This window comes from Barbatula barbatula, assembly GCF_947034865.1.
Source record: "Barbatula barbatula genome assembly, chromosome: 24".
Lineage (NCBI taxonomy): Eukaryota > Metazoa > Chordata > Actinopteri > Cypriniformes > Nemacheilidae > Barbatula > Barbatula barbatula.
The window spans coordinates 19,464,426-19,482,911 of record NC_136787.1 but is presented as its reverse complement, the minus strand read 5'-3'; the positions used below and the strand labels follow the sequence as shown (position 1 = coordinate 19,482,911).

Genomic DNA, 18,486 nt, shown 5'->3' with positions numbered 1-18,486 from the left:
TGTGTGCATGAGTGTGTTTCTCTGTGTGTGTCTGTGTGTGTGTGTTTGTGTGTGTGTGCATGAGTGTGTTTCTCTGTGTGTGTCTGTGTGTGTTTGTGTGTGTGTGCATGAGTGTGTTTCTCTGTGTGTGTTTTTGTGGGCATGAGTGTGTGTGTGTGCATGAGTGTGTTTCTCTGAGTGTGTGTGTGTCTGTGTGTGTTTGTGTTTGTGTGTGTGTGCATGAGTGTGTTTCTCTGAGTGTGTGTGTGCATAAGTGTGTGCATCAGTGTGTTTCTCTGTGTTGGTGTGTGTGTGCATGTGTGTGTAAATGTGTGTGTGTGTGCATGAGTGCATGTGGGTGTTTCTCTGTGTGTGTGTGTGTGTGTGTGTGTGTGTGTGCGCGTGTGCGTGTGTGTGTGCGTGTGCGTGTGTGTATGTGTGCATGAGTGTGTTTCTCTGTGTGTGTTTTTGTGGGCATGAGTGTGTGTGTGTGTGTGCATGAGTGTGTTTCTCTGAGTGTGTGTGTGTCTGTGTGTGTTTGTGTTTGTGTGTGTGTGCATGAGTGTGTTTCTCTGAGTGTGTGTGTGCATAAGTGTGTGCATCAGTGTGTTTCTCTGTGTTGGTGTGTGTGTGCATGTGTGTGTAAATGTGTGTGTGTGTGCATGAGTGCATGTGTGCATGTGGGTGTTTCTCTGTGTGTGTGTGTGTGTGTGTGTGTGTGTGCGCGTGTGCGTGTGTGTGTGCGTGTGCGTGTGTGTATGTGTGCATGAGTGTGTTTCTCTGTGTGTGTTTTTGTGGGCATGAGTGTGTGTGTGCATGAGTGTGTATCTCTGAGTGTGTGTGTGTCTGTGTTTGTGTTTGTGTTTGTGTGTGTGTGCATGAGTGTGTTTCTCTGAGTGTGTGTGTGCATAAGTGTGTGCATCAGTGTGTTTCTCTGTGTTGGTGTGTGTGTGCATGTGTGTGTAAATGTGTGTGTGTGCATGAGTGCATGTGTGCATGTGGGTGTTTCTCTCTGTGTGTGTGTGTTTGTGTGTGTGCGCGTGTGTGTGTGTGTGTGCGTGTGCGTGTGTGTATGTGTGCATGAGTGTGTTTCTCTGTGTGTGTTTTTGTGGGCATGAGTGTGTGTGTGCATGAGTGTATGTGTGCATGAGTGTGTTTCTCTGTGTGTGTTTTTGTGGGCATGAGTGGGTGTGTGCATGAGTGTATGTGTGCATGAGTGTGTTTCTCTGTGTGTGTTTTTGTGGGCATGAGTGTGTGTGTGCATGAGTGTATGTGTGCATGAGTGTGTTTCTCTGTGTGTGTTTTTGTGGGCATGAGTGGGTGTGTGCATGAGTGTATGTGTGCATGAGTGTGTTTCTCTGTGTGTGTTTTTGTGGGCATGAGTGTGTGTGTGCATTAGTGTGTTTCTCTCTGTGTGTTTTTGTGGGCATGAGTGGGTGTGTGCATGAGTGTATGTGTGCATGAGTGTGTTTCTCTGTGTGTGTTTTTGTGGGCATGAGTGTGTGTGTGCATTAGTGTGTTTCTCTGTGTGTGTTTTTGTGGGCATGAGTGGGTGTGTGCATGAGTGTATGTGTGCATGAGTGTGTTTCTCTGTGTGTGTTTTTGTGGGCATGAGTGTGTGTGTGCATGAGTGTATGTGTGCATGAGTGTGTTTCTCTGTGTGTGTTTTTGTGGGCATGAGTGGGTGTGTGCATGAGTGTATGTGTGCATGAGTGTGTTTCTCTGTGTGTGTTTTTGTGTGCATGAGTGTATGTGTGCATGAGTGTGTTTCTCTGTGTGTGTTTTTGTGGGCATGAGTGGGTGTGTGCATGAGTGTATGTGTGCATGAGTGTGTTTCTCTGTGTGTGTTTTTGTGGGCATGAGTGTGTGTGTGCATTAGTGTGTTTCTCTCTGTGTGTTTTTGTGGGCATGAGTGGGTGTGTGCATGAGTGTATGTCTGCATGAGTGTGTTTCTCTGTGTGTGTTTTTGTGGGCATGAGTGGGTGTGTGCATGAGTGTATGTGTGCATGAGTGTGTTTCTCTGTGTGTGTTTTTGTGGGCATGAGTGTGTGTGTGTGTGCATAAGAGTGTTTCTCTGAGTGTGTGTGTGTCTGTTTGTGTTTGTGTGTGTGTGCATGAGTGTGTTTCTCTGAGTGTGTGTGTGCATAAGTGTGAGCATCAGTGTGTTTCTCTGTGTTGATGTGTGTGTGCATGTGTGTGTAAATGTGTGTGTGTGCATGAGTGTATGTGTGCATGTGGGTGTTTCTCTGTGTGTGTGTGTGTGTGTGTGTGTGTGTGTGTGTGTGTGTGCGTGTGTGTATGTGTGTATGAGTGTGTTTCTCTGTGTGTGTTTTTGTGGGCATGAGTGTGTGTGTGCATGAGTGTGTTTCTCTGAGTGTGTGTGCATAAGTGTGTGCATGTGGGTGTTTCTCTGTGTGTGTGTGTGTGCGTGTGCGTGTGTGTGTTCATGTGTGTGTTCATGTGTGTGTGTGTGTGTGTGCGTGTGCATGAGTGTGTTTCTCTGTGTGTGTTTTTGTGGGCATGAGTGTGTCTGTGTGTGTGTGTGCATGAGTGTGTGGGTGTGTGCATAAGTGTGTGCATCCGTGTGTTTCTCTGTGTTGGTGTGTGTGTGCATGAGTGTGTGCATTCGTGTGTGCCTCTGTGTGTGTGCATGTGCGTGCGTGTGTCTGTGTGTGTGTTTCTGTGTGTGTGTGTGTGTGTGTGTGTTTGTGTGTGCATGTGCGTGCGTGTGTGTGTGCATGTGTGTGTTTCTGTGTGTGTGTGTGTGTGTGTATGTGTGTGTGTGTGTGTTTGTGTGCATGAGTGTGCGTGCCTGTGTGTGAGTGTATGAGCGTGTGTGTGTAGGTCATTATAATGCTGGTGTGTGTGTGTGTGTGTGTGAGTAGATCTGGCTCAGGTGAGACTGTGGTGTTTATAGATCCAGAGAGAGACGCTCCTGCCAAATACACTCAATGATCTCCGTTGAGTCTCGGGCAGAAATGGTTTCACACTGCCATCCCAACAACAACAACACGGAGAATTCTCAAACTGAACCTCAAACACTGTAAATGGCCACGTAAGGACAAAGAACAGAAGCCTTTGGTTCAGACGACGCGATGGATGTTTTAAGTGTATCTAAGTCAAATTGATTGAGTTATTTACGGTCAGTAGAGAGACAGTATTCTGTATATCAAAAAGATCTTGCAGAGCACGGTGGTAGAAACGTTTTGATAACAGCACCTGACATCAATGTGAAAGACTTTTGGAGTGATCGGATGAAAGTGCTGTGTAATGCTGTGAGGGTGATTTCTCTTCTAATCCTGATCCTGCTTGGTGAAATTGAAGGATTGTTGTATTGTTCAGCTGTTTAACACAACGGCTCCTTGTTGTCTATAAATTGCCGTACAAAGACGGCCCTCAGATCCAGCAAATCAGGACATGAACGCTTCTGATAGAATGGTTTCATCACTACACATTTATTTTGGGATTTACACTGCTTTCAAGTGTTCTTTGCTTTTGGTTTGAGGACATGATTTATATTTTAATCTTCGATTCAGTTTGTCGTGTTGTGTGTCTTCACAGGTGTTGTGTTTCATTATCGCGCCAACAGCAGTCGCTACACGTTAGACTTTGAGTTTGCCAAGCAGACGTGTGCTGATGTGGGCGCGACGATCGCCACGTTTGAGCAGCTGAAATCAGCGTATGAGGACGGATTTGATCAGTGTGATGCTGGATGGCTGGCCGATCAAACCGTCAGGTGACTCTTCATCTCTCACGCTGACATTTACTCTGACTTCATTTCATTATTGTTGACACGTGGGATTGTTCCTCACAGATACCCCATAACAAAACCGCGAGAGGGTTGTCATGGCGATATGCCAATGAAGCCGGGAGTTCGATCGTATGGAATAAGAGATCCAGCAGAAACCTATGATGTGTATTGTTATGTTGGAACACTTCAGGGTAAGTTTACAAACATCAGCTGCTGGTTTTGTGTGTTTAACAACAGAACCTGTGAAACATTAAAAGAGGGAAAAAGACTTTTTATTGTGTGTGTGTGATCTCAGGTGAAGTGTTCTACACACCGGGTGACAAGAAGATGACTCTGAATGAAGCCAGACAGACGTGTGAGAGAGAAGATGCAGTTCTGGCATCTCCGGGTCATCTGCACGCGGCCTGGAGGAAAGGCATGGACCGCTGCGATTACGGCTGGCTGTCTGACGGCAGCGCCCGCTATCCTGTCTCTTTACCCAGAATGCAGTGCGGCGGAGGACAGCTGGGAGTCAGGACTATGTATCGCTTTCTCAACCAGACGGGATTTCCATTACCCACTGAGCAACTCGGTGCTTACTGTTTTAAAGGTACGGTAAGACTTCATTCATGTTTAAAGGGGACTTTAGCTCCAACTCTGAAATTGAATCGGATGAGACACATATTTCAGTTATTTTATTTCAGTCTATTCAAATTTATTTACTTTTAGAAATAAGCATTTAATATTGTAATTTTTTGTAAAATTCCTAGAAACTATAGTGTTTTTGAAGCTTACTGCAGTAAATACCATAGTGTTCTACAGTACTTTATACAATTTTCTAATTCACTAAAGTAAGTACTACAGAGTGTAAAGTGTACAAAACACTGCAATTTACCACAGTTTACTATAGTAAACACTAAGGTATGCTACATTATGTTTTTTAGATTGTGTTATCACATGGTGATTTTTCTCTCAGTATTGTTTGTGTAGATAGGGAGGTGTCTGTTTTACTGTGATATCATCACATCTGTGACGCTTTACACCGACTGGGTGGAAACAGACGTTTTTCTCTCCTGGGCATCCACACATTTCAGGCCGTCATCTTCTTAACCTCGCTATAAGATATGTTCCTTTAGAAGACAAATGAAGTGACCCGTTCTCTGGTCAGCGTGCCTGCGTGGACGGCCTTTGAGCCCTGTAAGCGTTCTGCTGGGCTTTGTTTAAACTCGCTGTTTGCACAACTCCAGAGGGAAAATGGAAACAGGCCACACAAACGCAGCAGTTAATGTGCTCTTGATCCGATTTTACATCCAGTATCGCTGTTCGCCCCCCTCCGCCTGCGGGGAGTTTGTGGCTTTCCTGTTAGCCGCGGCCTGTTTTATGAAATGGGTCTTGAAGCACTTCTCTTAAATGAGCTTCTGCCGCAGAGCACCGCAAAACAAACAAAATCACTCTGGGTAGGTCAGGGAAAAAAGAACGGAAGGCAAGAGTGCCCCTCTATAATATACAAACAAGAGCTGACGGGGGGGACGCGCTCTCCTCCGGTGCTCTCTCAGTTTATAAGGGGAAAAAGATGCCTGGTGTTTTAAATCAGAAATGAGGACACGTCTCTAACGTAGCACAGCTGTCCTTGGGTCCTCTATAAATGTGACCGTCAGAGGAAGATGTAAACAGATCTACAGATGAAGCACATGAAAAAAATAATAATAATAAGCCAGTGATAGAGAAAGAGAGAGAGGATCTAACCAAAACACACGTTATTCATTTTCTCAGAACACAGAAAGACAATAAATGACTAAACACAGTAAACAAAGAACGGTCACAATTTAGACAAGCACGTCATCACATTCTCAAGTTAAGTGTTCAGATATGTACAGTGAGGACCCAACGGGTAAACCACATTCAAATAAAACATAAATGTGGTTTAGAAGGTGATATGAAATGTCTCACAGTGCTTCGTTTTTAGTTCACTTTAGACTGTTGAAGCTGAAAAATCATAATGAAAGATTCAGTAAACACAATAGAAGCAGTTGTAGAGTTTTGCTCTCAGGCTTTTACAGCTCACCGTTTAGCTTCCAAGTATTGAAATAAGATGGCTGTAGTGCTGTGCCGATGGCCGACTGCCACACATGATGTCATGAATGACTTTAAGAGTTTCTGTGCCAAACCTTTGGAAAGTCACAGACAGATCTGTTATGAACACAAATGAGTGAACATTATAGAGTCTGCTTTACTGCACCACCATTTAACTTTATATAGGTTTGAGTTGGCATTTGTGAGAAACGGAAGACGGAGCGTTTTTAATACTGTAAAACATTGCTTTAATTCGAGAATATTTACCGACTGGACGGAGTCAAAATAAGATATGCAATCTAACCACAAAGGTTCTGGAGAGGAAACTAAAGTTTCAAAACAAATATAAAGTGTCAAGCTCTACCCGTCATAGCACATCGTTGACTTCAAATACAAGTCATTACAAGCCAAAATACCCACAGAAATGCTTCGACTACTCAGCTATTGTTGGCGTTTTTCTCAATTCCGTGACTAATTGATCTGGACTGTACTGGCAGAGATTAGACTGAACATGCTCAATGTTAAAACACTGCTTGCTCCCTTTTTTGTATAAAACTACTGTACGGTACTGTTGTTTCACTCTTATACATGAAGTGATGTGTGTGAGTATTGTGTAGAGATTAAACAGTCTGTAAGCCATGTGTTATTTCACTGTGGGGCTGTAGAACATTCAACGCATTCAAAGACTTTACCAGCTGCATGTTATTTGTTTGTGACTGAAGTTTCTTTTCATCAAATGTTTGCCTTAAAAAACATGTTTTCTCTTCTTACTTTGATTTAGCATGGGAAGCGACTACAGTACCCACAGCCGTGTCCACGGTTTTGCCCACAACATCTTTGATTCCTGACACCCTTCCCATCTCTATTCTAAAAGAGCCTCCTTCAATAAAGACTCATGACTCCACAGAAGAGCCGCCATCCATGTTCTCCACCAGCATGGCTCCACGTGACACAGCCGTCACTGTCACACCAGCTGAATCTGAGGGGATTTTCGACGTGACGTCTCCAATCCCGTTCTTTGACTATGAAGAAAAAGATGCCTCTCTGGTGCATGCAGTACCTCAACCTCCTGCTGCCGAGTCTTTCACAACTGAAATGCCCATCTATTCCGAATCATTTTTCTCTATCCAGCTACCCCCTCAGCACAACGGAGGGGAAGAGCACATGGACACTCCTCATGGAGAATATAGTGGCTCTGAGGGCAGCAGTAGTGGGGACGTGGACGCTCCTCAGGTTGTGATATCTTCTGCACCCATGTTTGTTACGGCCAATCCAGGTGATCCAGAAAAACCAGCCATTGTTTATAAAGAGGGCGAAAGCACATCCAACACGACTCAAGAGGGGCTGATCGTGTCCACCATTGTTGTGCACTCTGAGAATATCAAACCCATGACGGGCGACAACCTTCCACTGAGCACAGACAATCAGAGTCTAATCAATGTTTACATCGTGGACATACCCGAGAAAAACGAATCATCTCATGATATGTCCAGACAAGGCAAGTCCTTTTAAAATAAATCATAAAAAGCTAAACAATTGAAAAGAGAGTGACACTTTACAAAAAGGTTTCATTCATTAAGATTTATTAATACATTCACTAATACAAACTAATGATGATCATTTATTATTAATAATGAATAATACAACAGTATGGTACAGTATAAAGGTTTTTTTTTAAACAACAAAGAAAATGAAGTGTTCGGTTAAAAGAACGAACATCAATTTCAATATGGAAACTTTACTCAGCAAGACCAAGATATGAGCTGTGTTTTGGTAAGCTAGTGTTTTCGTGTGATTGTTGTTGGTCCAAAGCAGCATGTTGTAAATGAGTGAGTGACATTAGGAAACAGTGAGACATAAATTAATATAGGTCTTGGCTCGATCCAGCTGCCCACCGCTGTCTTACAAACATTAGAACTGGACCTTGCCTAGATGTTAGGTTTGTGCCAAATCTTTATCTAAAACAGAAGTTTAGCTCAACCAGAGATTCTGCCCACATCCAAAGCAGGAGGGAAACCGACCTTCCTTGCTTTCCCAGGACCTTAATTGACTCCCAATGTTGCTGGAGAGAGAGATGAGATTGATAAACTTCTGTAAATAGATTCAGTTGGAGATTCGGTCTTGTAGGTCCAATGAATTTCATGAATCTGTTGATATGGAGAGAGGGGCATCTAGTGTTATAAACCATAAGGGAGAGACAGGGCTGGAGACTGTGAGAAAGACAGATCTCTACACCCACAAAAAATACCTCCAGGGTCAAATGGCAAATTCCCTTAAAACATCCATCAACAGTGTAATCACTATGGGATAATTACTTTCCCTTACTTCACCTAAAATGAAGATCAGGTTTCCATGTGTGACTGCTGGCTGGTCCACTGAAGTAAAGACATATTTCTGGTTGTACTAAACCTCTGGCTGTATTTCACACAGTGCAATGTCCCTGTAGCTGGAATCACTTTCTTTTATTTCTTTAAAAATTTAAATGTTCTTGTGACTGGATTCATGTTTGTGGTACACTATATTTTGCAATATAGAAAATGTGACTTGTTGGGGCATTTGACTGAATGGAATGTGTATGGAAAGAGGAGCCAACAAAACAATAACCAGTAATGTAGAAACAATAACCAGTAATATCGCCACTGCCTAAAATCACCTGGATTGCTTAATTTTCCTCAGGTGAGGCTCCAGTTTCAGTTGTGCCAGTTTCTAAGATGTCTGGAAAGTTACTTTATCAGCTAGAAAGTAAAATGGAAACGGATTTCAAAGTAGATCACTAGCTGTCTTAACTGGTTAGCATAACAGATTTTTTTTTCTGATTACAGTTCAAGAAGTTCTTAAATTCCTCGGAGAACACGTGTCCTCCTTTCCTCTTCTATCTGGTGAAAATGAGCCTCCTCTGGGCAGCGGGGATCTCGATTCACATGTCTCAGCGTCTGTTACCATCACCCCAAAACTAAGTTTCATCAATGGAAAACATGAGCTGACTTTGACTCCAGACACAGAACAAACTCAGGAGGCAAGAGGAGACCAGTTTGACACCGCTATCCCAGTAACAAAAGAAATCGTCTCTGATTATGAGATTGACCTGACCACCGAGGAGGCTGAGAGCGTCACATCTTCCCCTGAGATGGAGGGATCTGGCTCAACAGCGAGAAGTCCAATCGAGTCCCATATCACACCAACAAAGAGCTCTAAAATGATAACCAGCACTGAGTTGATCTCATCCGCAACCAAATACCCGAGCCATGAGATGCCCTCTCAAGCTACAACGATTGGCGTGCCAGTGTTTGAAGAGGGTTCGGGTATGCAGCCAACAGATGATGAAGAAGATTCAGTTCCCCCTGAAGGTTCAGCGGAAGAACCGCTGCCAACAACAAAATCTCAGGGTTTGGATGGAGTGGCTACTGATGAGACAGAAATAGCTGAACCAGAAGAGACCACAGAGATGCTTAAACTGGAGGGCTCCACCCAGGCACCTTCTGAGACATTCAAACAAACTCCAGAACTTTCACAATCCAGCGCCCTTGATGAAGAAAAGCAGCCAGACACAGAAGATTTTGAGGGGTCCACCTCAACTGATGACGACGGCTCGGGACAAGATTTATATCCCTCTGAGGGATCAAAACATCCAACGTCATCTCCATCTTTTCCTGTTTACACTCAAAGCTTCACAGCTTCCTTAACAAATGATCCTACAGTGCAAGGACAACCTGTTGGTTCAACTACACCCAGCACAGACCCCAAAGCCATTTCGACATCTCAAGCAGAGACAATCTCAGAAGAAAGTACTGTCCCTACAGAAGAATCACACGGTCAAGCCAAAGAGACTACAAAGGGTTCTTTTCTGGTGTCTGAAACTGAAACCAGTACAAGCACCACCTTCACGTTTAGTGAGGACATGAGCTCTGGTGATCAGCCGGATGAAGCGTTCTCAATACAACCTCTCATTGCTACTACTGTACCATCCCTTCCCATCCAACAAACCCCAGAAACAATCATCCGTACTGATGATGAAGATGAACAGAAGCTATTAGAAGGTTCTGCAGATGACACGACACTGTTAAGTTTCAGTTCCACTCAGATCATGTCCGAGTTTACAAAGCAGCATTCAGTGAGCACCCCTGCTCCATCTGATCTTCATAAAGAAATACATTCTTCACAAGAAACAGTTCTCATCCAAACAACACATACCGAGCAGACAACCCAGTCAGTAAAGACGTTAGATGAGACAACAGACTCTATGCAAGTTTTAGAGTGGGTAACCGACTCAGTGCAGACTTTAAAGGACACAAGGGACTCACTGCAGACTTTAGAAGACACAACCCAGTCAGTGCAGACTGTAGAGAAGACAACAGATGCTGTGCAAACTTTAGAGGGAACAACCCAGTCAGTGCAGACTGTAGAGAAGACAACAGATGCTGTGCAAACTTTAGAGGGAACAACCTATTCAGTGCAGACTGTAGAGAAGACAACAGATGCTGTGCAAACTTTAGAGGGAACAACCCAGTCAGTGCAGACTGTAGAGAAGACAACAGATGCTGTGCAAACTTTAGAGGGAACAACCCAGTCAGTGCAGACTGTAGAGAAGACAACAGATGCTGTGCAAACTTTAGAGGGGACAACACAGTCAGTGCAGTCTGTAGAAACAACAGACTCTGTGCAAACTTTAGAGGGGACAACCCAGTCAGTGCAGACTGTAGAGAAGACAACAGATGCTGTGCAAACTTTAGAGGGAACAACCCAGTCAGTGCAGACTGTAGAGACAACAGACTCTGTGCAAACTTTAGAGGGGACAACACAGTCAGTGCAGACTGTAGAGGAGACAACAGACTCTGTGCCTGCTTTAGAGGACAAAACTGACTCGGCGCAGACCTTGGAGGCAAAATCCCGGTCAATGTACACCTTGGAGGAGACAACAGACTCAGTGCAGATTTTAGAGGACAAAACTGATTCATTACAGACTTTAGAAGACACAAACCAGTTAGTGCAGACTGCAGAGGGAACATCCCAGTCAGTGCCGATTTTAGAAGAGACAACAGAGTCAGTGCAGATTTTAGAGAGCAAAACTGACTCGGTGCAAACCTTGGAGGGGACATCCTGGCACACTTTAAAGGAGACAACAGACTCAGTACAGATTTTAGAGGACAAAACTGACTCGGTGCAAACCTTGGAGGGGACATCCTGGCACACTTTAAAGGAGACAACAGACTCATTACTGCCTTTAGAAGACACAACCCAGTCAGTGGAGACTTTAGAGGGGACAACAGAATCAGTGAAGACTGCAGAGGGAACATCCCAGTCAGTACAGATTTTAGAAGAGACAACAGACTCAGTACAGATTGTAGGGGACAAAACTGGCTCAGTTGAAACTTCACAGGAGACAAAGCAGGACATTTCTCCACTTGAGCAGTCAACAGAGAAACCTCTCACCCCATCTATCCCAGATGTTTCTACAGGACTGCATGTGCTAGAAACAGTTCAGGTCTTAGATAGAGAAGCAGCCTCTGTTCCAGAAGACATTCCCACCACTACCAATCCCACAACTACTGTGGTATTTGAGGACGATGTTGATTATGAAAATGGGGCTGTTGCTTCAATGGTTGAGGGACAACCTCAATCCAGGAGTGAGTTTACCACAAGTAAACCAGAGTCCTGGACTGATATCAACTACACCATCAGGAGCCCCATAACTGATCTGCAGGGTACAGTATCAAATGATATATTTCTGCTTATTTAATGTCATGTCTTGAATTTCTTATTAAGTTCGAGTAGTTCCCATTTTGAGGTTTAGTAAAGTGAAATCACTTCTGTGTTATAGTGTCCATAGACCATTTACAGCGTAATACATTTCAGTTTATTATTTCAGAACTCCAGATTTGCTCAGTCAATGAGTGTAAGAATGGAGGAACGTGTTTTTCTAATGAAAGAGGATACATTTGTTCCTGCATGCCGGGATTCGGTGGAGAACACTGTGAACATGGTGCGAAGAAAGTGTTTTATAAATATATCATTTATTATTCAATTTTAGGGAACATTTTTGAAGTATTTTTCAAATTTTTTTAGACCTTGATGAATGCGAGTCAAACCCCTGCCGTAATGGAGCTACATGCATTGATGGAGAAAACTCTTTTGAATGTCTCTGTCTGCCCAGCTATTCCGGAACTCTCTGTGAGCAAGGTACGAAATCAATATGTGGAATGAAATGTTTTCATATATATAAAAAAAAGACTATAACTGAATCCATGAATTAGTGTCAAGATAAACAGGTTGGTACGCAGTGGTTTCACACCAGTTTTATGTGTTACTCTGGAAATAATGTGGTGGTTGTGTAATTGCAATGTTTATTGCTCATTGAGCTCACCAAATCTGTAAGGCCCGACTCCCCAGAGGGTGTGGTGTGGTGTCCAGAGGAAAGACAGCCGATTTGTGCCAAAGCTAGGGTTCACAGAAGAGGGCAAACAGTCAGAGACAGAGTCACCAGAAGTGCTGAGCAAGTCTCTGAGTTCATTGCCTGACTTTACTTCATCTGTCTCATTATAATGTGTTCCTGTAGTTTAATGTGAAGAGCATTGCGTTGACAGAGAAAAGGTCACAGCTTTCATTCCCAGTCAACACACATAGTGATTAAAAAAGGGTCTACTTTGGATAAAAGCGTCCACCAAATGCTTACCTGTACTGTATGTGTAAACAGTGGCGTAGCAAGTCAGGAGCGGACTTTTAACGAGCCTCCTCCGCACATTACTGGACATATGTTGTTTACTCAGGTTCATTTTTTTTATGTTGACGCGCGTCAATCATGCTCAAATAGTAACATTTGCACGTGTTTTTGCATGCGACATGTGAACGGCCCTCACATTTCTTCAGGCATCTAGTCATATTCTTCAAACTTGGATGCGGATCCACAATCCCCAGGGCCCATATGCACCTGCATACCCTGCTTACCCAGACGCTACGCCACTGCGTGTATTCTCATCACTGGAATGAAAAGAGTGAGATTTGTTTCTAATGTTTGAGTCATGGGATTTAGAGGGACCATAATGTCACAGAGATGTGAGGGTGGTCTTCCCTTGACTTTTAAACACCTTTGCAACCGCCTAGCAAAACCCTGTTGAGTATCCATGCTAGCATGTGTCAACAGAGAGGAAAGCACAACTCTGTTTTTTTCAGAGAATGTTTACATATTCATATTCAACATGTTCATATTTCTTCTATTTTTGAAAACTATTCTTTGAATAATACACTTGTGAATCAGACACCATAGAGTCATTGACTGGGCATTGTTGTGTGTAGGGTAGAAAAAAACTTTACATTTAAACATTTAAATAGAGTGATTTATAATGTAATAGAGTGAATCTGGTTGTTGTTTGTCCATCTATAACATATTTTGAGCTCTTAAATTTAAGCGAAGAACTTCAAACATCACAACATTCACTTTCAGTTCTCTATTGTGGCTTTTCGACTCTTTAAAATGAGAGAAAGGAAAATATTGAAGCTATTTTTCACATGATGCAGTGTTTTTGGATAATGAAGTCCAGTCATTCTGCTGTGATGATGTAAAGCAGGACTGCTTCTCATTCTGTTGGGTTTTCTCTCGACCCTTCAGTGTTCGCGATTAGTTCTGTAAAACACATGAAATCTGTTAACGCGTGACTTTGTCAAACTCCAGAAGACACATGGAAACTGTAGGGTTCATGAGCTCGACATCACATCAGGATTTTGTGGAAACTCCCGTCCACCTGCATTTATGTCAATCAGGGCTTTACATCTGACAGGGCTCTTAGTTTTTCCACGATGGAAATAATGTGAAGACGTGCGTATGTAGGCACGCTCGGAAAATTGCTGGTTGAAAAGTACCATTAACCTTCTCAAACTCAACATTGGGCTCACAGGCTTGAAGATCAGGCTGGGCGGTGGTCCCCCAATGGATTGGTTCCAGCTTCATCCCAAATATTGCTGCCATTAGTCAGCAGACTACACACACACACACACGCACGCACGCACACACACATAAACATCACCTCTGAGAACATCTGTTTTCTCAGGCTTTTTTTGCCAAAGTCAGAAGATCAGGAGCAAACAGAACTCACGGGTTCTGCGGTTGTGTCTCAGTTATCTTTCAGTCACTTTTGTGTCATCAATGAAAGAAATTCTATAGTTTTCAAGAGCAGTCTGAGAGTAGTTCTGCAACATTAAAACAACTTGTTATTCCAATTTATATCAAACGAATTATACAAAAAGGTTAAAGATGCATTCAAGGTTATTTTAGTTAACTTATATTAAAACTTTGAAAATGTTTCTGTTCATTAAAATCAATATTTTCAAACAATATTGAAAAAACTAATGAAAATGTCAAATGTTGCCTCAGAATTAAACTGAAGGTTAAAGCACTAAATTATAGTACTAAACTAAAGAAAATGAATTCATCTTATCTAGGAACATTTTTTTTAATTATAAAAGCATAAACAAAATTGCTAATATTTTTAAACTAAAAATCTAAAGACTAAACGTATCGCTGTAAATGAGAAGAATCAGTGTTGTTTTCTTTCCTCCCTTATTAGATGTCATTGTTTGCATTTAACTTTCACACTGAGCGCCGGGTCTTCTGGGATTTCTGTCCAAGCTAAATGTTGACGATCCTCATTGGAAGGCTTGTTTTAGGGCTGGGTTCACCCACTAAGAGCCAGATCTCAGAACAGACAAGCTGTGTCTGTGTCACCTTTTAAACTTCATCTGAAGGATGCTTGTTGCTTGATGACTTCTTTATAATAAGTGTGCACGCTAAAGTGTCTCAGCTCACTTTAATTGAAGACATACGTATGGAATGAGCTTATACAATCAGCTGATATCAGACCAAATGCCGACTGGATTTGATGGTGTTTGTCATTGTTCATGTGTGTTTTCAGATACTCAGACGTGTGCGTCCGGCTGGCACAAGTTTCAGAGTCACTGTTATAAGTACTTCACACATCATCTGACATGGGACGCTGCAGAGAGAGAGTGTCGCATACACGGAGGACATCTCACCAGCGTTCTGTCTCACGAGGAACAGATGTTTGTCAATCGTAAGTGTTTGATCCATCACATTCCACACCGGTGTGCAGGTATCTGATTCAATCAAACACCAAACCTTCAGTATAATTAAACTAATGCAACACTTTACCTTAAAAGATCAAACTCAACACTGACGGTGTTCTTCAGTTTAAGTCATAAATGTCATCATTTACTTGACATTGATATTTTTCATCGTCTTGTAGGTCTGGCACATGACTATCAGTGGATTGGGCTCAATGATAAAATGTTTGAGGCTGATTTCCGCTGGACCGATGGAAACCCGATGGTAAGACTGAATGATTGTATATCTTAATGGTTCTCCTAAACATAAAATTCTGTCATCATTTATTCTCTCTCATGTGAATGTACATCTGTATGTGAGTCTTTCTTCGGTGAAACACAAAAGAAGATATTTGAGAAATGTACAAAAGAAGAAAATACAATAGAAGTCAATGGAGTTCGGTGTTGTTCGATTATCAACGCTCTTTGAAATATCTTCTGTTGTGTTCTGATGAAAAAAGAAACTCATAGTTTGACATGAAGATGAATAAATCATGACATTCATCTAAACTGTCTCAGATATCCAGCAGGATTCTGGGTAATTCTGCAGTCCATCTGTAAGCTCTCTGTAACGAATAACCAACTAAACCACGAGCTTAAACTACGGCTGATGTCTTTGGCATCAAGTTCTTGCATATCCCTTATGAAAATGTGATCATGTTTTTAATACAGATGAAATATATTTATATTTACAGTCATCATGCAGATGCCATTTTCATGCTTACAGAACATTAGCATACTCTCCATAGTGTACATTCGGCATACTAAAAACTCTGTGAGATCAAGCAATAAGAATACAAAGAGCCCATGTGTATACATAAGGTTTAAAAATCACTGATTTAACATCAGAAAGGGAGCTTTGTGTTAAAGTCATGCAAATGAAGTCCAGCAGTTTGTTCTGATGCAAGAACGTCATGATTTCTATCAGGGAAAGTCCAGAGCGCTCGTGCCAGATTTATGTTTGTGATGATCTCTGCATGTGATGTTTGCGCCCTCATGTGGGCACTTGTGCTGGTGCACGAGCAGTCGTGTTGATGTCTGTGTGTTTGCTCCAGCAATTCGAGAACTGGAGACAGGATCAGCCCGACAACTTCTTCTCGGTGGGCGAGGACTGCGTGGTGATGATCTGGCATGAAAACGGCCAGTGGAACGACGTGCCGTGTAACTACCGCATGCCTTTTACCTGTAAGAAGGGCACAGGTGAGACATCCTCCTGTTAAAGGTGCTGTGAAAGTGAATGTGAAGTGTTTTTAATCTCTCTGTCTGGTGTCAGTATCCTGCAGTCAGCCTCCTGTCGTGGAGAACGCACGTATATACGGCTTTAAACCGCACTATGAAGTGAACTCGCTGGTGAGATATCACTGTAAGAAAAGCTTCATTCAGAGACACGTGCCCACGATCAGATGCCGAGAGGACGGACGCTGGGACGAACCTAAAATCACATGCTTAATTCGTAAGTTTCACTAGCCTGAAGAAAATGAATGTGTTGATGGGATGTTATCTGGTAGATGGAACCAATACAACACCATTTAATCCTACTGGAAATGATACAAAACACATCGATCGAATATATAACGCACTCGCTTTGGTTTAATTGCTTACATGTCTTTTGTGAACTTTTTCATGCGTCTTAAGATAACCGGTCAAATCTGTTTGCTCCACAGCGTCTGCTTACCAGAAGGCGTACACACACAAACACCAGAACAACAACTTTCAGAATGTTAAGAAACACTACGATGAGTCGACTCAGAACAGTGAACGCTGGTCAATAAAAGACAACTTCAAACGTTGATCTCCGAACAAACGTCCACACAGTGAAAAGCTTCAGTCCAAAGGGACGAAACCCAACCATGTGCCTGATGAATGTTTGTGAAGCAGAGGCGTGAAAAACCCTGAGAGACTGCAAAACACACACACACACACACACACGAGCATCAGCCCGCTGAGAGAGAGAGACCAGTCTACTTGATTCTATGCAATAACACATTAAATCACATACAGTATTATATGAACATGGAGGTGGGGGGGTTATGTCATGTATATAGTGGAGGTAATGATCATGCAAAGTAAAAACAGCTGTGAATGTGACTGTCTCTCAGTTCTGTTATAAACACTGCGTAACGAATACAATACAAACAGAAGAATAACACGGCTGAGGTGGAGAAACACAATGGACAACACGATCTTCCTCTTCATCATTGGATAACACAAATAATAATAATAACAAACCCCACTCTCATCATCATATTCACAAATGGCTTTCAAATATATTGCCTGTTTTTTATATGTGGGTTTGTAATATTTAACCATTTGTAACTTTAAAAAAATGAATGTCTTGTTAAAATACGAATACTGTATGTGCGGTTGAATGTGTAAGCCGTTTGTTGTCGGACATTATTACAAATGTTATAAGCCATAGAAGTTTAATTTATTGCTGAAAATACATTTAACAATGAACGAACTGTGAGATTTTGAATAATAAAGCGCTATTGGAATATTAAGAACAGTTCAGTTGTGAGTAGTCTCAACAAAGACTGTAGTCAAATCCACACATTTAACTAAATATTGTTTCTTGAGACATGAATATCGCAGGAAGTTTTGGGAAAGGGTCTCGATTAGAGAAATTAATGTACAGTTCCCATAAATCATAGCGCGTATGTGTGTTGTCCATCCGACAGATGAAGTGTTTTTCCATAAATATATGTTTGTGTTCCTCTGTTTTAACTCTCACTCAGACAACAGTCAGTGAAACACAAACATCATATTAAATCAAACAAACCAGTTCATTGACAACACAATGCATGTTCACATAATAACAATAACACGTGTTCACTGACTGGAGTGTTATTTGTGAGCGAAGGTGCGCGCGACTGCTGAGTGTGACGATGCCGATGTGGATTGTGGGATTGACAGTGGCTCATGATCGACACAGATGCGGATTGAGTGGTTGATAGGTGGCCAGTGAAACTGTGGATGGACCGGAATAATTCTCATCACACTTTCAACAGGAGTCATTTTAATGAAAATAAATGATTGTGGTGTCAAATGCACTTCACTCAATGAAAGCACGTGACTGATTTAACACGCGGCTGCGCGACTGACTGCGGTTCACTCGTGTTTGTTACAGGCCTGATTATAACCGTCTCTTGTTAAGATAAACTCGGTGTGGAGTTTATAAAATATCGCGTCTTCTGTTCTGCTTTATTCAGTCTGTTTGAACGGTTCATACCGATAAGAACCGAAGGATCGGAGCTGTCAATTACGGTAATCGGATATTATTTTCTTCTTCTATCACAGACGCGTGCGCGCGCGCGTGCGTCTTCATCGTCATTGTGTAGACGCGCCTGACGTTGAGCACGTTCATAATAATATTTGGACATTATTATTAATAAACACACAATTCAAATGTTTTTCTTTAATTGATACAATTCAAATTTAGAATTGAGGGTAAATAAAATGTAATCATATATAAAATAAAAAACAATGTTCTTGGCTCGTAAATGGAATGTGGTATTTTATTGTATGCGAATCGAATTGAATTAAAATAATACTGAGCAATGAGTAGAAACTGTAGAATCATTATATTACCACGA

General features: G+C 42.1%; 1 protein-coding gene across 1 annotated transcript; it reads left to right on the top strand.

Annotated features, from left to right (window-relative positions):
• The first annotated feature begins 3,305 nt into the window (after positions 1–3,305).
• Positions 3,306–17,392, top strand: vcanb (versican b). The gene is made up of 12 exons (XM_079448073.1): positions 3,306–3,715; positions 3,794–3,921; positions 4,026–4,319; positions 6,564–7,280; positions 8,605–11,484; positions 11,649–11,762; positions 11,846–11,959; positions 14,686–14,844; positions 15,037–15,119; positions 15,949–16,093; positions 16,167–16,346; positions 16,558–17,392. Exons 2-12 carry the CDS (start codon positions 3,834–3,836, stop codon positions 16,683–16,685), a joined length of 4,902 nt encoding a protein of 1,633 aa, XP_079304199.1. The 5' UTR covers positions 3,306–3,715; positions 3,794–3,833; the 3' UTR covers positions 16,686–17,392.
• The last annotated feature ends 1,094 nt before the right edge of the window (positions 17,393–18,486 follow it).

Bases quoted from the DNA above. Each gene is read 5' to 3' on its own strand.
- vcanb (XM_079448073.1), top strand. From the start codon at position 3,834: ATGCCAATGAAGCCGGGAGTTCGATCGTATGGAATAAGAGATCCAGCA. The intron at 11,485-11,648 runs GTACAGTATCAA...TTATTATTTCAG, and splicing joins CCCCATAACTGATCTGCAGG to AACTCCAGATTTGCTCAGTC. The intron at 16,094-16,166 runs GTGAGACATCCT...GTCTGGTGTCAG, and splicing joins TACCTGTAAGAAGGGCACAG to TATCCTGCAGTCAGCCTCCT.